Genomic DNA, 22,642 nt, shown 5'->3' with positions numbered 1-22,642 from the left:
AGTGATGCCCATGAGCTTTGAAAACTACGTTACAATAGGTGAGCCGTGAGATCGTTGACCCAGCTACACAATAAAAATTGTTTGCATTGGGCATCTTCCTGTATATCTTATATATATAATTCTCTTGTCACAATATTAGTTACCATACTTCTCTGAAACGGATTGACTGATTTTTATGAAATTTTATATGCATGTTCAGTAGGTCTGAGAATTGGCTACTGTCTATTTTTCATACCTCTTAGTGATAAGGGTTGTCCACCCCTAACATTTTTTTATTTTATTTTTTGGACAATTTTTTATTATTATAATGAGGCCTTATGTGGTTGAATGAGGTTTTGTTATTTTTATATTCTCTTATCGTTCACAGCGCTACATACCTCTTTCACTCATTTACCACATCCTTACACACTTACCATAAGGTTAGTTTTTTTCTACTCACTTTCACTAGAAATTCCCTACAAATCTTATACATATATACAAATTATTGTATACAATAATAATCATTGTTGTTATTGTTTACAATAAATTCAAATGAACCTGGAACAGTAAGTCGGCAATGGAAATTAAATTATAAATACTGTTACAAGAACGAAGAAGAAGAAGAAGTTTTTAATTCATGTTTTTAATTCGTAACCAAGGGACGAATTTGTAAAAAAATCGGTTTGAAGGGTGGGGCAGTCTTTGTTACTGTAAAACTGAGACCTTAGAACTCATGTTCCGAGGTGGCGGAACTTACATTGTACATGTCTATGGGCTCCGGTAACCACTTAATACTAGATGGGTCGTGAGCTGAAAGATGTCTGAAAATTTAAAAGCACGAAGAACATATTTATCAAATATCGAAAGAATAATGTCGTCACGTCACCTAGTGGGTACGTGTACAATTGTGAATGATTCAAGATATCCTGTAACGCATCGTCTTCATGGTCGTAAATTATGTATAATGGGGGGAAAGAATTTACTATAATGTCATGTTAAGTTAAATTAAATAATGGAATTTTTGCCCGCGAGGCGGAGGCTTGCGTGTTCCCTTTATACTTTCAAATAATAGTATTCTTTATTGAAGTTCGTGCACACGCAATGACAGTGTAATCTTTGTTGATGCCGGCTTACGGGGGGCTCGTTTGAAATGTGTATGGAGTTTTGGATTATGATATTTAAGGACCATAACTATAATATTGTATAATGTATTGTAATTAGGCTGCCAGAAAGGAATATTGGATCCTGTTTATATGTTGCTAGCGGCCCGCTCCAGCTCCGCTCGGGTCTTTAACAGAAATTTCAACGATATTTGACGTTGTTTTATTTTCTTAACTAAAAGAACACTTATTGTGGTATAACTATAATAATTAGGCATATGCTGTCGCGACACTTTTTGTAAATAATAATGTGTTCTACAAAGTCGTATTACATTATTTTATTCTATCATCAATAGTTTTCGCAGGGCACGCGATGTAAAAAATATTTTAGGTAATTTTTTTACACCTTGGGTTATATTATTGGAGTTTTAGTAAGGGGTCCTAATTTTTTTCAAAAAGATTCTAGCCTATGTCACTCAGAAATAGTGTGGCTTCCAAACGGTGAAAGAATTTTTCAAATCGGTTTAGTAGTTTCAGAGCCTATTCAATACAAACAAACAAACAAATCCTTCCTCTTTATAATATAATAAGTAGATGGGATCTAACCCTTGGTCGTCGATTTCAAGAATTGGTGTAGGTACTCTATAAAGCGTAAAATATAACGAGATAATTGGAGCTCCTCAAAGCACTCAGAATTTGTTAATTTCAATAGACAGACTGGTCGATCCGGTGGCCATTTTTATCAGAGTTCGACGCACAACTTTACCCATAGACCAAACCATAGACCTTCTCGGTGAGTCGCGATTTCAATCCGGTGGTAAATTAAGCGGAGCACTGCTCTTGTTAGGGCGGATGTTAGCAAATTCTTTCAGATAAAGCACCGTGAGCTACACGTCCAGTGAAGCTAGCATAATCCCTTGAAGCTACTTACTGGCTGTGAGTTGATTTGCACGACGAACCCTTCGTCGCATTCGATGGATTCGACGAGAATGGTGACCCATTCTTAGAATGTTTTTATTAAGGTACTATAATAAAAAAACTAAAAAAGTCTATTTAAACTCTATTAACTGTTAATTTAACATTCCCAATGCGATTTTCAATCATTATTCAATGAACTTTATAGCGTTTTCGGTTTGTTTATTTTCACTGCTAATAGAGCTTATTCATCACGGCCAAATGCCATTTCGTAGAACTTCGCGTTATAGAACGCAAATCGAGCTTTTGTAGAACTAAAAGCCACTTACTCAGAAATTTATTTTAGTGTTTTATTCAGTTAATTAGTTTTTATTCATTTACCGATGTCTAATGTTGTTAGTTTTTAAATTAAATATATTTTTTGTTCGTTCACTTAATTAACGTGAATTTCGAATAAATAATTGTAATTTTTGAATTGTGTTAAACAAAAACAATTTTCTTTTCTTTTGAAATATTCAAAGTTTCAACTCTTTCGAAGAGTTCAGAGCAGTTTCGATCGAGTCAGAGTTTGATAATAACAAAACCTTTTTAGCGGTGTTTTTTTAGAAAATCGAAAACGGAAACTTCGTATATTAAGCGTTCTTTCCTAAAATTTATATTACTGTTAGAATTATTTTAATTATTTTATTATTATTATTAGACGATGAAGATTTTGACGTTGGAAATAATATCATAAAATTATCTGTGAACATTCTTCAATATATGATCATATTATTTTTGTCAAAAAAGGTATACTGGCTCTATGTAGAGATATTTAGAAAAAGTTTTATTTATTGTTTAGATGAATGGACGAGGTCACGCTCCACCTGTTGTTAAATGGTTAACAAAGCTTGTAGACATCAACAATGTAAATGCCACCATCCACCTTGAGACACGAGTACTAAGGTTTTTACAGTACAAAGGCTGCCCCAAACTTTAAGGTGAAACGCATCCCTACTTCACTGTGAAAATAGGCAGGGCGGTTGTACCTCCCCTTTTGGGCTTACAACACACCCTGCCACCAGTAATTATGCAAATTATGATTTTGTTAGGTTTGATATTTATTACACAACTAGCTGACCCGGCAGACTCCGTAGTGCCTCAGTCGACAAATAAAATACCTAAATTTTGTATAAAATAAACTTAAAACAAACAAAACGAATCCGTCCGACGCGGGACACATTAAAGGGAAAACAAAATTGTTATTTTTATTTAATTCCGAGCATTTTCATATTTGTCTACCTTTTAAACCTTCTCTGGACTTCCACAAATAATTCAAGACCAAAATTAGCCACATCGGTCTAGCCGGTCTCGAGTTTTAGCGAGACTAACGAACAGCAATTCGTTTTTATATATAGATGTTCCTTCAACGTGGAGATCATTGGTGAACACTAGTTTAGTAGGTATTTCATTAGAAAAATTGATCTGTCTGCGAGATTCGTAATTGTATCGCTCGATACGAATGCATCGGGCGTCTCATTCTGCAAACTATGAAGACTTTGAAATCGGGACACATTTTGATAATAGGTGAAACAATAATATTATTACAACATTTAAGCTCGTCTGTAACAAATCCGTGATCTTAGATTCGTCGAAAATTCATTCGAAAATATTTATAATTCACGTTAAACATTCCCCCTGGTAGAGCCTCCAATGATTCCAATATCCCAAACGAAAGCAGTCTTACAGGAAATTGTCAAAAGGGTCTCGACAAATATTTTAACGGATGCCGAAACAATGTGCCCTCCGTGCGAAAGTAAAAGGCCTTACCTTTTATCACGAAATAGTTCGATGTTTGAAAGCACTCGTTTGCGGGCACGAACAAAGGTATTTTCGCATTTCGTGTTTATATGTTATTTGAATGTCCGATCTGTAATGAAAAAACGACAATTGAACATTTAAGGTGAAACAGTTACTTGCAAACCTTCAATATAGTTTTATTCGATGAGATTATTTGATTTGTTTATTGAATGATTGAGATGATTTGATTATTTTAAACTGCTTTGTAAGATTTATTGTGATTATTGTAATAGTCATTGATTGTAATTATGATTCATTGTTATAATTCAATGCCAAACTCGTTTTCGTCAAATAGGTACGTACTTCTGAGTAGTTTTATTCAACTTTTTTTTTTAAATTAACTACTAATGAAAAAATAGTTTTGTAGTTTGAATTTTTTTTGAGCTGTAGGAATGGAATAAAGGTAAATTATTAAATAATTTTGTGCTGGGATATTTTTCATAATTATTTCATATTTTTAGTAATTTTTATGATTGTATAATACCACCTATTTCAACCATATTACTTCATTATTTAGTCAATTTATGATTCCTATAAATAAATACAGGCTTTATGTTTCGATCAGAAAGCTTACACGACTCTACAGTTTTCTCTGTCCGCCGAAATAGTACTTTGTTTTTATTGATTTCATCATCATCATCATCATCAACAGCCTACAGTCGTCCACTGCTGGATATAGGCCTCTCCCAATCCACACCAAAAAAAAAAAATTAATTGCAATAATTATCATAGAGAGAAAATCTTCTTATGAAAGAATTATTGATATTTATACATTAATATTGCTGGAAGGACCAATAAATATAGCAGAAGATTAACGAGCTGTGAATAAGGGGTGGCAGCATCTGTTGCAGGATCGATCGATGTTCCCAAGGCAATACAGACGTTAAGGCTCCAAACTAACTGTGATTTTTCTTATTTTGTATAGTTTGGCCTCTGGATTTCTAGGAAAACAGGCGACAATAGTCAATGCAGAGTTTTACGAATATTTCGTTCTTCGTTGCAATGCTGATTCAATACAATGTAAAATATGAATTCCTATTCTTGTGAATAACAAGGCCAGATGTGTTTTTGTTTTATTGTCCTTCATCGTAAGTGTACTTACGCATCTGATCTTTTGGAATCTTTGAGGCTACAAAACGATTCGAGTACTCTTTGCGACCTCTATCGTATGTTTCAATGGGAGTAATATTATGAAGAAATGTTTGAGATGAGTCTGTTTTTTCCTTAATACAATTGTAATACCTCCCACCGGGGTCAAGTTTATTCCTACTACGCATCACTAGCATGATGGTATGTGGCAAAAGTAGGTATAATTTTTGCTTTGTACCATCAGGCTCTGGGATGGACGATAACGCTGCTTATCTTTGGCAATGCAGTGTGTTATATACTTGTAGTGTGTCCAAGTAGGGCCGTTTTGAATTCGCATCACTTACTACTAACTCATTTATCATATATTTAAATGTGATTGATTATTTAAGGTATTAGTGATCACAGTACAGTATCTGTGGGCTTCGGTGATTAACTTACAATATGGTGCCGTGATATTGTTTACCTGTTTATTTCAATTAATTAATTTATTTATATAGCCACTTGTAGGTTATTTTGTTGAATATAATTTTCGTGTTTAACCCTATATTTGAAGAATCATTTTTGTGCCAATTAAAAAAAATCATTATGGCATAATGGACAATATGATATGTGACAGTGACATTTAAAAATAATTATTTAAAAAGGTGGCCCTAACTGTCAAGATATTTATTGTTTAACTAAAAAAAAAACATGAGAAATCTTTTTATATCAAAAACGTAATGAGTTCGCATCTTGTCTTGTTTATCTCGCCACAAAACGAACGGCTTTATCTACTCCTTGATGGGATTAGAGACGTGAGTGTTTACGTAAACATGAAATTTCTTAGTAGCTTTTGTAGTTCATGAAATATTATTGGTAAACAAATAAGACGCGTTGAAAGGATAGAAATGATTGCCTGAGTCATTTCTGTTTTGAAAATACAAGAAAATATTTCAAATTCAGAATGTAAAGACAGCATTTTGTGTGAAGTCCTTTTTGGGGTTTAACTTAAGTAGACATTAACGCGCATTTTAATTCGCTTCAGATTTTAGGTATTCATTCATTACGCATTCAGCTTTAGCGTAATAAAGGGAAAACTTTTCTTAATACCTTCTTTTTACCACCGCGATATAAGTTTAAGCTGCCCTAATCGATACAGGTTTTTTTTTAATTATAGCCGGCTTGGACCACCCTAATTTCTCTCCAGGGAAAATAAGGAAGGGTTCTCATTGAAACGTCAGGCCAAATTGATGGGCTTGCCGTGAGTTCGTGTCCAATAGTCGTAGAGCGTTTGTATCGCCGACTCGCGTCAGTCGTCAGTTGGACGTCCGGACTCAATGTGGCTACACGTTTGTTTTTAGCGGACACGCATAGCCACGCGGTCCGCCACGTGACAACAAACGTCACGTGAGAATTTTCGCGCGTATTTTCGCATCAATCAGTGTCAGAATGTTCCGCTAGTGTCGTATTCGTTATACTGAACATGGATGATATCGGCGACTTTAGAACATTCTAATTAATTAATGATATTATGTAAACATGTATGGTTTATCGGTAGTGTTGGCGGTTTTCCTGGTGTTCGCGGGCCCTTCCTGCACCGGCTCAGATAATTTAGGTCTGTGTGAGATTTATTACTAACATAATTACTGTGGGCTGCCCGTGGCCTCGGCTAATAGCATTATAACATTTTGACAGCGCGCTTTTAGCGTAAGAGATAAGTACTCAGTATTATGTGTGTGTGTGTAATTAATTACACATGCGATATGTAATATTTAATTCGTTTTATTAAATTGTTGTCTTTAATGAAGAGTGTTGTTAGAATATTTTGTAATTTGTTGCAATGCAGTGCAACAGGTTGTAGAAATTTATTAAGGTTTTTAATTAACGGTTATAATGTGTCTCTTTGTTATAAATATTATAGTTTGAAACAAAATTTTGGGACTTTAAATATGTGAATATACTTACCAATAAAGTTAGTCTTGATTTAAATAATTCTAATTCGTAATGGTATTTCATTTGCGCTTTCTTTACAATGTTTGGTACGCATGACCTCTTCGCGGCATAAATAAGAAACTTGGTACATAAGTACCTAAGCACTGGAAGTCCTACCAAGACCTTTTGTGTGCCCGCATGGGTAGGTACCACCGCCCTGCTTATTTCTGCCGTGAAGCAGTAATGCGTTTCGGTTTGAAGGGTGGGGCAGTCTTTGCAACTATACTGAGAGCCTAGATTTCATATCTCAAGGTGGGTGGCGGGATTTACGTAGTAGATGTCTATGGGATCCAGTAACCACTTAACACCAGGTGAGCTGTGAGCTAGTCCACCCATTTAAGCAAAAGAAAAACTTGGTGGTAACAACTCGTGCGGCCTTACAACGGCCCAATTGCACAGTGTGTGTGTTATGAAGTTTTTTTTTGCTTCAATTTCTTAAAAAGACCGTCGGTTTTTGTGGTTTTCGGAAAGAGGTAGTTTAATATACGTAGATTGACAAAGGGATTATTATGATAAAGAGCATTTTTAAAATTTTTTTATTGCTTAGATGTGTGGACGAGCTCACGGCCCATCTGGTGTTAAGTGGTTACTGGAGCCCATAGACATCTACAACGTAAATGCGCCACACACCTTGAGATATAAGTTCCAAGGTCCCAGCACAGTCACAACGGCCGCCCCACCCTTCAAACCGAACCGCATTACTGCTTCACGGCAGAAACAAGCGGGGCGGTGGTACCTACCCGTGCGAACTCACAAGAGGTCCTACCACCAGTAATTACGCAAATTATAATTATAATTGCGGGTTTGATTTTTATTACACGATGTTATTTATTCCTTTACCGCGGAAGTCAATGGTGAACATTTGTTGAGTACGTATTTCATTAGAAAAAAATGGTACCCGCCTGCGGGATTCGAACACCGGTGCATCGCTACATACGAATGCACCGGACGTTTTATCCTTTAGGCCACGACGACTTAAAACAAGCATCAAGGTTTTAATAGGTCTCAGTATTTACAGTACAACGGCTGCCCCACCCTTCAAACCGAAATGCATTACTGCTTCATGGCAGAAATAGGCAGGGTGGTGGTACTTTACCGTGCGGACCCAGAAGACGTCCTACCCTCATTATGATTTTAGCGCATTTGGTATGTATTTTTTTTTTTTTATTGCTTTTATGGATGAACGAGCTCACAGCCCACCTGGTGTTAAGTGGTTACTGGAGCCCATAGACATCTACAACGTAAATGCGCCACCCACCACGAGATATAAGTTCCAAGGTCCCAGCACAGTTACAACGGCTACCCCCACCCTTCCAACCGAAACGCATTACTGCTTCACGGCGGAAATAGGCGGGGTGGTGGTACCTACCCATGCGAACTCACAAGAGGTCCTACCACCAGTAATTACGCAAATTATAATTATAATTGCGGGTTTGACTTTTATTACACGATTTTATTCCTTTACCGCGGAAGTCAATGGTGAACATTTGTTGAGTACGTATTTCATTAGAAAAATTGGTACCCGCCTGCGGGATTCGAACACCGGTGCATCGCTACATACGAATGCACCAGACGTTTTATCCTTTAGGCCACGACGACTTAAAACAAGCATCAGTAAACATAAATGTAAAAGGTTTTAGAAGCGGTATACATATATGTGTATATATTTTATCGCTTAGATGGATGGACTAGCTCACCGCTCAACTGGTGTGAAGTTGTTACCGGAGGCCCTGAATCTACAACGTAAATATGGCCACCCATTCTGAGAGATGCATAGGTTTTAATAGGTCTCAGTATTTACAGTACAACGGCTGCCCCACCCTTCAAACCGAAACGCATTACTGGTTCATGGCAGAAATAGGTAGGGTGGTGGTACTATACTGTGCGGACTCAGAAGACGTCCTACCCTCATTATGATTTTAGCGCATTTGGTATGTATAATATAATACACGATGTTATGTTTTTCATCATAGAAGCAATTCGTTAATATGAGCTAAACAAAAAAAAAGGTATATTCTAGCGGGATTCGAACACCGGCACTGTCGCATCGCGTGATATGACCAAGCATCTTATTCTTTAGGCCAAATCGACTTCAATAATATGCCTGAGTAGTGTATTTAATGTCTAATGTATATAATATTAAATGTGTAGTAATTAAATATTTAATGGTTTTTTTTATTGCCCTTGTAGGCAGACGAGCGTACGGTCCACCTGATGGTGAGTGGTTACCGTGGCCCATGGACTTCAGCAATACCAGGGGCAGAGCCAGGCCGCTGCCTACGAAATGTGTAGTTAATTTAATGAGTGTATATTACAAATCGAGTTCGTGTAAATGTGGCTGCAAATTTTGATTATGGATATGTATGTAATTTTGTTTCGGGTTATCGGTATGATTACACATACATATACACATATGTATGCTATCTGTACACATATGTAGAATATATATATATATTACACATATATATAGGTATGTGTACTGATAAAATTAAGGTCATTTAAAAATGTTTGTTTTAATCATCGTTAAATTTTTCGTCGTTGAGACTAGTTTTTATAACAATAACCTAAAGTCAACTCACACTAGCCATATTTACTGGTGGTAGGACCTGGTTGTGAGTCCGCGCGGGTAGGTACCGCCATCCTGTTTATTTCTGCGGTGAAACAGTAATGCGTTTCCTTTGGAAGGGTGGGACAGCCGTTGTAACTATACTGAGAGCTTAGAACTTATATCTCAAGACGTGTGGCGGCATTTACGTTGTAAATGTCTATGGGCTCCAGTAACCACTTAACACCAGGCGGGCTGTGAGCTTGTCCACCAATCTAATAAATAACTAATTTTTTTTTAGCTTTAACCAGAATTTCATATTTTCTGAAGCCGAGAATTAAAAATCGTTTGACTTTTTCGTGTGTAATTAGGTCATAGAAGTTGCCGTTTTACAATACTTATACATTTGAAATGTAATTTATGTATAAATTTTTTACAAGCAATAAATTTTGAATACAAATGAAATTAATTAAAAAAAAAAAAAAACATTTTCATATTCATTAATTTGTTTATTGTTTTGTGTTTTCACTACATTTGTATTTTTTTCATCAACATGGACGACACAATAAGAATAACAGTAAATTTGGAATACAAATTCTGTTTACAGTGTGAACACTACAGATGAACACACGTCTCCTTATTAATTTGAGCTCTTCGGACATGAAAATTTTGAACCCTAAAAAATTAACCCCAAAGTCGTCCGAAAAGTAAAGTCAACAAGGACGTATTAAGGGCGAAAAAAAACTTGAACTTTCTGTATACTAAACGGTAGGCAGCGGCTTGACTCTGCCCCTGGCATTGTTGAAGTACTTGGGCGACGATAACCACTCACCATCAGGTGGGCCGTATGCTCGTCTGCCTACAAGGGCAATAAAAAAAACTTGTGGCACTCGGGAACTGCCGCGGTAAAGGTATTGCCCAGCATTTTTTATCAACTTATGCAATTATAATTAGACAATGATCATTAATTAAAACAATAATAAAACAAGACCACGCTATATTAAACATTAATAAAAGCAAAACCTTAACTGTCCCCTTCACACTCATAAGCTAGACCGCGCGAGAGAGAGATGGGCAGACTTTTCATGATGCGCATGCAGTGTGACGTCACGCCACGCGCTTAGTCACAAACTACACGAGCGCAACGTGTGAATGTGTTGAACGCGAGCTACATGGTATAATAGCCGGCAAACTTCTTGAGCATTTGTTGACGTAGTGGGGGTAAGTTTGCGCATGGTACACTCACGTGCAAAAACATTATTTACGCTGCGTCATAATGCAATTAAATTATTAAAATCAACATATGTATTTATTTATATATTTATTAGAACATCAACAAAAAATATAGGTTAATAATTGTAATAATTTAATCTTGGGGTAAAATAGATATTCCTTCTATTAAGTCAAAACTAGAGCTGTTGCCAGGTCTTGGTTCAGTTGAAGCGAAGCTGGTATTTGTAATTTTTTTTTCGTTATCATAATCTTGACCATCATCATCATCACTGTTTTCATCACCCGAGTCGCCATCATCGTGATGAGTCGACATAGGGCTCATCGGTGTAGTTTACAACTCGGTCGTTCGATCTTCTTTTTTGTCTATAATTAATTATTTTTTTAAGATATTCGATTCGTAGTAATCGAATGTTACTTTTTTCAATTACCAGCTTCTGATTATTTTCTGTTTTTTTTTCATCTGAAGCCTAGCTCTTTCATAATTCGTCGTAAACTTCATTCCGAGCCATTAAAATGTATATCTTCTTTAAATTTTTCGAAGCCTTTCTACGGTACGGAGTTTCGCTGCTTGTTATGTAGTTATTATGATTACATCTTTTTATTACAGATTGAACGAAACTATCCATTCCGGTAACTTTCTTCTTCCCTGATCTTTTCTTACCCGGAGTCCCAAACACGGCGAGCAAGCCAGAGCCTTTAGCTTCGTTAATAATGCACCTAACAGTACTCACTGATGTTTTTGTTGCTTCCGAAGTCTGTTTTACTTTTTCCATATCATTCTACCCCTGTTTTATAATGAAGCAATATACGTCGTACACAATTTTTCTACCCTTTCTTTTGATTACTACACCAGTTTGTCGCGGCATAGTGTATTTTTTATAAAAAATCAACAAACACTCAACAAATAGCAATGGCAACAAAGTCAACAAGCAATTATAACAAATAACTTAACGATTAATAACGATAGATTTTTCACTGTACGCAAGCGTACTTTTGGGAGCGAGCGGAACGAGGGCGCGGTGCGGGGCGCAGGGTTCGACTGATCTACCAATAACGCGCTCGATACGATTTCCCCGGCCGTCGCGCCTCACCCTCACCACCAAAGTGATCTAAAATTCGGTTCTGCGCAGTCAAGGTCATTTGCTCAAGATGTTTGCCGGTTACTATAGGCGGAGTGAGGGGTGTAAGGTTTTTTCGTTACGGAATTTCATGATTCGGTCGCCGCGCTCAAGGCCCGCGATAAAATCTATGCAATAGCTTAAAAATACATTAAGTCAATAAACAAACATTACACACACTACAATGTATTTGACACACACACGTATATATACTCTTTTGTTATTGTTAAAGTCTGTGATCAAATCCAGAATACATAGATATTGTTTGTCTTCATTTATTCATTCATTATTTATCTATAGTGCAGCATTAGGGCTATAGTTATGGGCTATAGAGGGCTATGATAGCCTTTGATAATAGACCTTTAATAATGTTCAAACTTATAGTTTAAATTAATTATAGTCGAATTTCGACTACCGGGCGACCACTAGTATTAATAAGGTAAAATAACCATCTTAAAGTTTAATGACGACACTACAAATCAAACCTGCTACGGATAGACGCTACGAGCTACGAGTTCTGACCTACGTAGCTCATTCAAGCGGTACGCGCTACGATCTAACACAATACTCGCTTGGACAAACTTCGGAACTCAATTAAACTTTCTTCTTCAGATATGGTAATGAAGTTCGTGTATGAACATTCTTTCTTTCCCGTAATGAACTTGGTCGTGGCATGTTTCTTAATCGACTGATTACCGACAGAGCTTCAAGCTTACGTAATATATGTATATATTTCGAAGCTTATAGGGTTCTTGGTGCATTGATGCTTTTGTTGTGCATTTTTATTTTTTAATGGTTGCATACAAGCAGAGGTGATGACGCGACTTAATTTTAAGTTACCGGACTCCTTATATAGCCCAGCTGCTGCAAAGGCTTAAGAGTTGACGTTGAGGTTTAAATTCATCATGTCCTATAACGAATGATTACTTCGCGGCAGGTATAGGCAAATTAGTAGTATCTACCCATTCCACTCGCACTATCAGTACTTTGTGTGTTCAACGAAGATGTCAAAAAAATGTTGTGTGAAATTACGTGCTTGTGGTGCAGTAGGGTAGGTAGCAGGGACAGATGCGCCTCGATCGCTCAATCGATCAGGATCGAACCTGGCTCCAGCGAGACAGTAGTTAAGATTACTATTCAACTTGAGCAATTATGTATGAATGAAACAAAACTAAGAACAATCTGATTTTATAATCTCAGTTGACTAATACAGTTATGATTAAAATAATTTTGCGGTTTAATCTCGAGTTTTTATTGACATTACATTATTGCCTGCTTTATTACAATGAAGTAGGAAACCTATGGAAATGAAACGTCAACCAAAATTTCGTGCCACTGTGACGTCATCTGGCCACAAAACATGGCGGCTTTAGTGCTGTACAAAAGATTTAAATGTTATCAGGTTTTATCGATAAACCTTCTTGGCTCATTTTATTTTAAATATTGTTGAGTATTATTTATTTGTAGAATTTATACTTTAATAGGAAGTAAGTAGGTATATTGTTATGTGCAAATATGATATGATTTAGATGGGTGAAATCTAAGACAAGTTCGTCCTTCGAATTTGCCAAGTAAACGATATGATGATTTTTAAAAGTTGCTACACTGATTTTATAAAGTTGTCGTTTGTCGCAAAACTTATAGATATGGCGTAGTTCAAAGCCATCAGCCCATTTCTAGCATGCTAAATGTTATCGTATTTTGAGTACGTGTTTTTCTTAGACTATTACAATCTATTTTAATTGTTTTGCTGACTCTAAAGTCCGTAACATACTACCGCAGCGCACCCCAAGGAAGGTGCGCCGCACCATTTGAATCACTTTCGCTTGAGAGTGATTCAAATTTTAAACTTATCAAGGGACCGCGTGAAAAAAAAAACACCTACAGAACATTTATTCATTAATTACAAACGTCATTCCTTGTGACTTCCTCTCTAAAATCACTTAATTATTAAATATTTAACAAATTTACAATAGTGTTTTACTCACTGCGGAATAAAACTATTTTATTTAAATAGTTCCGAAGAGAATTTGTCGGTAGCCTTTTTCCCGAAATATCTAAACAGAATGTCTAAATATGTTTTGATGACATATTTTAAAGTGGTATTTATGATTAGTGTCATGATCAATAGATTCCGACCGAAAAATGGATTTTTCGGATGAGGGCTCCATAATGAATTTAAATACATATAGATAATAGTTTTAGGACATCGACTTTCTTGAGATCCTATAAAATACGTTTTAATTATTATTTTTGTATGTTTTAAGCATGATCAATTATGAAATTTTATATAATCAATCATATTAAATCGATATCATAGTCAATAAATAATGTACAACCCAAAACAGACGGCCGAACTGACGTGACAATGACATTTGGCGCGCTAAACATGGCGGATTTTCGGCCTCACTAGACGGAGACGGAGATATTTACGTATATTCATGTTTCATTTTATGTACGCACTGAAATACTGTTATATTGTTTTCCTGCGAGTTAAAGTGCTGAGTAAGAACGAGATAGATATATGTTTATGTATGTGCCTTCAAAATGGGTGCTATTTATATAAGCAATTGTACGTATAGAACAATATGTCGTGTCCTTACTATATAGGTCTATGCTTTATTATAATTGTCATTGTCATATACATATTCGAAACGTCAGAAATAATTTAATGACAGTAAAAAAGGCTCAGTTTAGATTAAAACCGTAAAAGTAGTTTCAAAATTGTCTGTGATTCGCGAAAACCGAAGAAAAAACCAATACTTAATACTATCTCATTTGAACAATCTTTCCACCTATCTTTAATTTTCCTAATCGCCTCATTTAAAGTTCATCTTAATTAACCTCTCGACCTCAGGAGCCGTTAATTGTAAGCGTACCTGTTTGCAGAGTCCTGTTGTGCGACAGTTATTTACATCCATTGTGATAACTTAATTAGACCCGTATATCCTTTGTGACTGTCCCGTAGTGTCTAACAACTGAATCTAATAATGTTTTTAATTTGAAATCATATATATTCATTCATTTCTTCTGTGCGTGTGTTTGTCACTGAACTCCTCCTCAACGGCTGGACCGATTTGAATGAATTTTTTTGTATGCGTTTAGGTGGCACCCTGGATGGTGTAGATTTACAAATCAGCCCGGCAGATGGCGCTGCAGTCGGTATCTAGGTTATTTATTTTTTCTAGAACTAATTTATATGACAAGACAATGTTTGCCGGGCCAGCTAGTTCTTTATGATTTTTTATGCCGGAAATCGAATGTTAACGAAATGAACGAAATAAATGTTTATGATATTGACTCTTTTTAAGATTCACGGGCAGGTACCAGCACCCTGCCCATTTCTGCTGCGAAGCACTAATGCGTTTCGGTTTGAGGGGTGGTATAGTTGTTGTGAAATTGAGACCTATTTTGATTTCATGTCCTACTGTGGATGGCGGCAACTAGCATTTGACCTTGACTATGGCAAAGTCTAAGTCTACAGGTCGTGGTGGCTGTTAACTATTACGAGTATAATAAGCCAATTTAAAAAAATGAATTTCTAAAGTCGGTAATGAATAGAACCTTCTTGAAGAATATGAGCTATTTGATTTATTTTAGTACAAGTTTAGTATTAAATTCAGTTTGTAATGTGATGCTTGTAAATCAATGTTAGATTTTGAAGGGGTTTTGTGTCTCCAATTTTTTTTTAAATTCATGAGCCTGGTATTGGTAGTAATCTTTTTTTTTTTAAATATCATCATTGCCAATTTAGCTGCTGAAACAAAAACATTGAAAAATGTGTCTACATTGTACTTGCTACCAGAATTTATGTTGTTTTCTACTATAGTTTGACACAATGAAGTGCGTATAAATTAGTTAAATTTGGCGGCTTGACTAAAATTACTTCAGTCCACATCTTTACGAGCCCATTGTTAGGATCTCACTAAGTCACGAACATGAAAGGGCTGAATTCGCACCCGTCACGTTTTTAATTAATAGCCGAGTGGGTGCGGCAAAGGGAACCGCTCATGTTATTGTCTCACCTTGTGTGAAATCCATCAATTAACAATGCTCTAATTTTGTGACCACTCAAATTTAAAAAAGCTGTTTACCTAACGATAGATATGGCTGAATTAAAAAGATATGCGTCGTACTCAAGTAATTAAAATGGTTGTAGAGATTTTTGGATTTATGAACCCTAATTTTTTTACTTCACTGGTCCCTGTTGAAAAATATTTTATATTCAAAACAAGCTAATTATTTAGAAATGTTGAATGAATTTGAATTTTTGTCGTTTTTGCAGGAGTAGTAAGTACATAGCAGTCAAATTGAGACTTGAATCTCACGTTTCAAGGTGACTTTTTATTTATTTTTTATTTATTGCCTAGATGGGTGGACGAGCTCACAGCCCACCTGGTGTTTAGTGGTTACCGGAACCCATAGACATCTACAACGCAAATGCGCCACCCACCTTGAGATATAAGTGCAATGGTCTCAAGTATAGTCCCAACGGCTGCCCCACCCTTCAAACCGAAACGCGTTACTGCTTCACGGCAGAAATAGGCAGGGTGGTGGTACCTACCTGCGCAGATTCACAAGAGGTCCTACCACCGGTAATAAACTGACTCTCGCCAGTCTGATGTCTATGGGCTACAGTAACCACTCAGTGTCAGGTGGCTCGTGAGTTGTTTTATCCGTTTAAATAAATAAATAATTTAAACCCATGAACGGTGCTGTGTTATAATTGATTATATGCTTTTTAAGCAGTGAACTTTACGTTACCTATTTATACACATTCATATATACGCTTAATTAAATGGAGGCTGTTATAAACGGCTAATGGGTGACCTACTTCATAACATGCATTAGGAACTTACGTGTGTGCACAGTGAATTATGAATAAGAATCGTGAAATGTGTAATTATATTGTTTAAACTCATTTAATAACTGGAGTAATGTAATTAAAGCAAAACATTTAATGGTCTCAAACAGGCAAGCCCTAGTTTGTTGTTAGAATGATTTGTAAGTTTATTCTCAAGAATAACATTTATCGTATTGATGAGGTCGGAACGTGCCTATGGCTACTATACGATGGACAGAGGTTGGGGTTAGCAAGTCATACATTTAACCCCAAATGACGTCACACATAATGCCATAACTACTTCAACAATAAGAGCTGCCCTGTTGATCCGGTTTCCTATTCCATTCTACCGCCAGTGTGTACACAGTTCAAATGTATTAAATAAACAGCTTTGAACTTTACACGAGATTCGCAGTTCAGTAAATTTATTGAGAGAGAATACGGCGTGGCTTTAGAACAATTGTTGAATATGAATTTTCCAAGGACCATTTCAATGAAAAAGCCCCTCATATTTTCACCTATTATTGAATTCGTTTATAAGCTTTATTATTATTCTGTTATAAGCAATTATAATATATAATTTTATATTGTATTGTATTCATTTTGATTTCATTAATAAATGGAGTTAAAGACTCCAGTGTTTGATTGCTTTGTTGTTCTAGGAATCTTTGGATTAGGAATAATCTTTATTCTTTATTGTACACACAGTTAATATTACAATAATTGCGTAAGATATAAAAAATGGCGAGCTTAACTCAACAATTGAGTTTTCTACCAGCTAACCGTTCTTAACGAAGGAAAGCTTTAAATGAGTGGGTAGAAGAATACAATCTAAACAATTTACAATTTACAATCTAGACAAGAACTTAATAAAAATAAAAATAAAACACTAATACATAATATATTAGACTACATATATATACATACACACATAAATAACGTAAGCATATACATACACGTACATATATAATGAAATACATAAAATAAATATATATAAGTAAGACTAAATTGATAGATAGTACTTCTTTAATGCCTTCCTGAATACCACGAAAATCACGCATAATTAGTTGATGAAAAGTTTGATTTTTCAGATATTACTGTAGTTCGTTGATAGCCAAATTGGCTTTGAGGCGATATATTGATCAATGAAATTCTATTCATTATTTTGAATTATTATTTTCAATTAATTTTTTGTAATAAAATATTTTTCTTAGGATTCAAATCTCGCAAGAACGTGTAAAATTTTCAAGGAAATATACTTATTGTAGTATAGGTACGCCCAGCACGTGCTCACGAATGCTTTCCATGATAAAGGAATATCATCATGTATCAAAAAACAGTCCATATATCTAATAATAAAAGATAACAAATAAATATCATTAAATCTGATGGAAGGGATGTTGTGAGCTCTATTTTTGCTGGCCGAGTTGAGGGATGGATCAGTCGTCATATAATACAGTTGCATCTTAAACCTTATGTCTCAAGATGAGAAGATGCATACACGTTATGTTATTTAAGATTTCGGGCAACCATTAAACACCAGGTCGACGTTGAGCTGGTCCATCCTTACAATGTGATAAGAAGAATGAACACTGATACGCTTCAAACCCAAAATATTAAGTAAAGAACATTTTCGCGTCTTTAAGAACCTCACAGAAAGTCTGAAAGGAAATTGCACTAGTTCCATTTCAATCAGATAAACGACACGCGAAGGAATAAAGGACGAACAAGCAAACAGAGCCACAAATATTGTTTTATTCGATAGGTGTTTCTCAATTTGGACGGTTTGTTTTTTTGGATATACATTTGCTTCTTAATTGAGCCTTTGGAGGCAGGTAGACTAATTTAGTCGCTAAATGGTACCCGAAGGAGGGCAAGATCAAAAACGGTAGACCTCTTGTGAGTCCGCGCGTGTAGGTATCACCGCCCTGTCTATTTCTGCCGTGAAGCAGTAATGCGTTTCGGTTTGAAGGATGGGACAGCCGTTGTAACTATACTTGAGACAAACAAACAAACAAAAACCTAAGCCCTAAAACAAAAGTCACTTCTGATTTTAGAATTTTAATATTCTTCGTTCTAATATTCAATATAAACTATTCACGAAATGGCGTGAAATAGCAATGAATATTGAGAGACGAAAATTGCGCAATCTCATCATTTTATAGACATAACATTACTATGTAATATACATTTCGAACCCCCTAACAGTAGTTATCTGTGAAGAGTTACATGCACCTTTTATAACCGTTATCTTTCGACCATTGTTTCACACGACTTCCCCTGTGGCGCTGCGAATATTGAATGTCGAAGCTTTTGTCTATTTATTACTTCATAAATAAAAATAAAAGCAAGCAAAACGATTTGTTATATTCACATACTGTCTAAGCCGTTTATTAATAAGAATTAAATAAGCTTTATAATAAATAATAATACTTTACGTCTCAAGGGCCTTCTCGAGACATATTTTATCGTCATTAAAATATTTTAGTGATCTACTTTAATATATGTTAGAAGTTACTTATAAAACAACACAAATAATACATTGTGAGCAGTATTGTAGTTTTAAAAAAAACTTTATTTTGATACACACTGAATTTATATATCCTTTACAAAAATCTAATGTTACACGGACAGAGTAAGGATGTTATAAGCTTGAAGATTGATACCGAACTCTTAAGTAACTAGGAGAAAGTGAATTTATACACGAATAGTATTTACTAAACAATTAGTAAATAAATCATTTAAACTATGAACCTTTTTGGTAAACATTTAGAATCCATAACGACACAGTTAGTAAATGACAGGATATTATTAATGTGAAAGGAATATATATTAATTAAAGTTCTAATTACAAATGAAGATTTGATGTAAAGTAAATAATATACATATGATTTAGTAAAATAAGGAAATAAGTATGTTATACAGTAACAATTTAGAACTTAAGAACTAAGAGTTTGAGTACATTATGTGTTTATAAGAATTGATATATGACTTAGGTACTAGTGTGAGGGGCATAGCATAACAATACGAAATTATTTGTTACGCTTCCACACTCCAAGCACTGAATCGATTTTGATGAAATTCGGTATCGAAATAGTTTGAGCTGATCGGTTTAATACACAATGTAACTCGGAGTTAAGGCCTAGCTGCAGGCCCAAAGCTAATGTAGAAACATTAATTTATGTCAGAAAATTAAAATTAAAAAGAGATTATTGCACTATATTTTTCTTCCACAGCGCTGCTGATTGACACTCTCAAGACAGTTCATCGAACGGTGTGTGATGATGAGCAAGTGTCCTTGGCCTGTCCCACAGGAACGTCTATCAGCATTCAAGTCGCACAGTACGGGAATGCTGCGCCGAAAGACCAGGGTTGTGTGGCGGAGACTACGCTGATAGGCACGGAAGGGGAGAAGAAATGCAAATGGCCAAACTCAATGCAGGTATATTAGTACTGTAACCCAAATTATCACTTTTTTAATTGAAGACGTGAGTGGACGAAGGGGATATGATAGAATTTGTTAATTTTGAGAAAACAGGCAATAAACTTTTGTTACTTATTTTTGAGATATTATAGCGTAAACGTACTTATGCCTGTAGATATCTCCTTCATCCACCCCGGAGTATTATTGTTTGGAATCATTTAAAATTAAAGAATACGTTAAGCACCCATGTCACTTTCATTCATCGTGATAATATTTTTTCTTCAAACATAACTCCTTCATTACATGCAATTTCTAAAAATAGCCTTTAATCCCGGTGTTTTAAGATCTAATATGGTTTGTAGGCACGTAACACCTTCATTAAATGTAAAAAAATCAAAAATATAAAAAATGGCACTTAACCCTTTCATCCACTCATGTCTTCAATTGCTTTGGATGAACATATGAATTTAAGTCCTCGTCTAGTGATGAGTGGGTTACCCGAGGTCACAAACCTCATAAGTCACGTGGTTATGTGAAGTCAATGTTTGGGTTGTGTTTTCAAACCGTATACAAAAGCGGGATCGGACTCTGTTTGTAGAATACTACTGCCCATACTCAAATGAATTCTGTATTCGCATTTTATCACACTTGCGAGAGTTGGAGAACAGTAATTAAGTTTTTTTTTATTGCTTACATGGGTGGACGAGCTCACAGCCCACCTGGTTTTAAGTGGTTACTGGAGCCCATAGACATCCACAACGCAAATGCGCCACCCACCTTGAGATATAAGTTCTAAGGTCTCAAGTATAGTTACAACGGCTGCCCCGCCCTTTAAACCGAAACGCATTACTGCTTCACGGCAGAAATAGGCACGGTGGTGGTATCTACCCGCGCGGACTCACAAGAGGTCCTACCACCAGTAAAAGTTTGTAAATTTAATTTAGAAATACACAATAAATTTATTTATTATTTAATAATTTTTTTCGGACACGAATAATTTTTTGAAATTTATATGTTCCAGTTTGTAGGGTAGGTTGGATGGGCTTTCGATGCAATTGAAACTAAGCTTCGATCCTTAAGTTCGAGTCGCTCATCATGAGTATTAAAATCAAAGGAGACTTTCAGTTGACTTGAAGCTTTACGGTTTTCGAGATTCGTAGATACAATTAAAACTTTACGGTTCCGTGTCGAGTTTATTGTTTTAATTTTAGAATTTCCGAAGCTTCGAATGGCTTAAGCTTCTTCATGACGGACGACGAAATTGTCAGTCGAAATTTGAATTTGATCTTGAATTTTGGTTCATGGAACTTTTCCGAGTTTCGTATATAGGGTTTATAGGTAGGTAAACCTAACTTAACTTCGAATTCAAGATTTTAAAAATCAACACAAAATTTTTCATTTTATATTCATGACTATAAAAGGCTCGTGGAGAGTATTAAGCGGTAGGCAGCGGCTTGGCTCTGCCCCTGGCATTGCTGAAGTCCATGGGCGACGGTAACCGCTCATCATCAGGTGGGCCGCATGGTCATCTGCCTACAAGGACAATAAAAAATTTTTTTATAATAATTTGAGGGCTTGAAATTATGTCTGTACAATCCACTTTGTTTCAGTATTCGCTTCTACAAACTGTGGTTCAGGAGTGCCAGAAGAAGTCCCAGTGCATCTTCAGTACGACGCTGAAGCCAGGACTAGCGGATCCCTGTCCCTCTGCGAGGAAATATGTTGAAATGGCATACAAATGTCGGCCTTGTAAGTAGTTTCATCGAAGAGCTAAATAAATATCTTGCCAAAATTTTGCAGTCAACACGAAGCTTAACTTCCAGTGAAACATAATATAAATATGTATTAGAATTTTTGTGTGGCGCATTTACATTGTAGATGTCTATGGGTTCCAGTAACCACTTAACACCAGGTGGGCTGTGAGCTCGTCCACAAACATAGGCAATAAAAAAAAAATTTTTGTCTGTGTAAATTTGTGTGTTTATGTCCATGACCGACGACCTAGTAAAAAGCGCTGGGTCTCGTTGGATGCAGGTGGCAATGGACCGGTCGCACTGGAAATCTATTGGAGAGGCCTATGTTCAGCAGTGGACGGCGATAGGCTGAAATGATGATGATGATGATGTCCATGTCTTATTTTCTGTTGCACTAGATTGATGAACGGGATAATTGTCCTCCTGATGTGTGATCCATAGATATTACGGCGTGAACAATAACTTGAGACCCAAGCTCGTAGTTTCAATACGACAACTTTTTTTAATACCAGATTTGTAAGAATGACGACAGAGACGTTTTTAATTGAATGAAACGGTATACATATCAATGCTGCTATGATTTCAAATAAAATATTTATTAAGAACATCATTGAATAAAATTTTATGAGAAATGAGATAATGTTTTCCAGTATTCGAAGGTCGTATCGCTTACACGAAAATACCCTTAATACTACTTCGTCATTTAGACTAAATTTGCCCATTAAAATACTATTAGGTTCTTTAGTTGATTATGGTTTCTTCAACCTTAAACACTTGATTTGACTCTCTAAATTTTCATTCACCTCTCTCGTCATGACGTGAAGACACTCGG

The 22,642-nt window shown here is 35.8% G+C and overlaps 1 protein-coding gene across 1 annotated transcript in view; it reads left to right on the top strand.

The window, feature by feature from the left end:
* Window positions 1–6,175: 6,175 nt before the first annotated feature.
* LOC101738829 (uncharacterized) overlaps window positions 6,176–22,642 on the top strand; it is a 30,111-nt gene continuing 13,644 nt past the window's right edge. Inside the window, exons 1-3 of the mRNA XM_004921883.5 lie at window positions 6,176–6,516; window positions 19,869–20,074; window positions 21,667–21,805. Of these exons, the coding sequence (XP_004921940.1) occupies window positions 6,441–6,516; window positions 19,869–20,074; window positions 21,667–21,805 (421 nt within the window). The 5' untranslated portion in view covers window positions 6,176–6,440. The remainder of the gene's footprint in view (window positions 6,517–19,868; window positions 20,075–21,666; window positions 21,806–22,642) is intronic.

The sequence above is a fragment of the Bombyx mori genome, chromosome 17, assembly GCF_030269925.1.
Source record: "Bombyx mori chromosome 17, ASM3026992v2".
In the NCBI taxonomy this organism is placed as follows: domain Eukaryota; kingdom Metazoa; phylum Arthropoda; class Insecta; order Lepidoptera; family Bombycidae; genus Bombyx; species Bombyx mori.
This window is presented reverse-complemented; position numbering and strand designations above follow the sequence as displayed.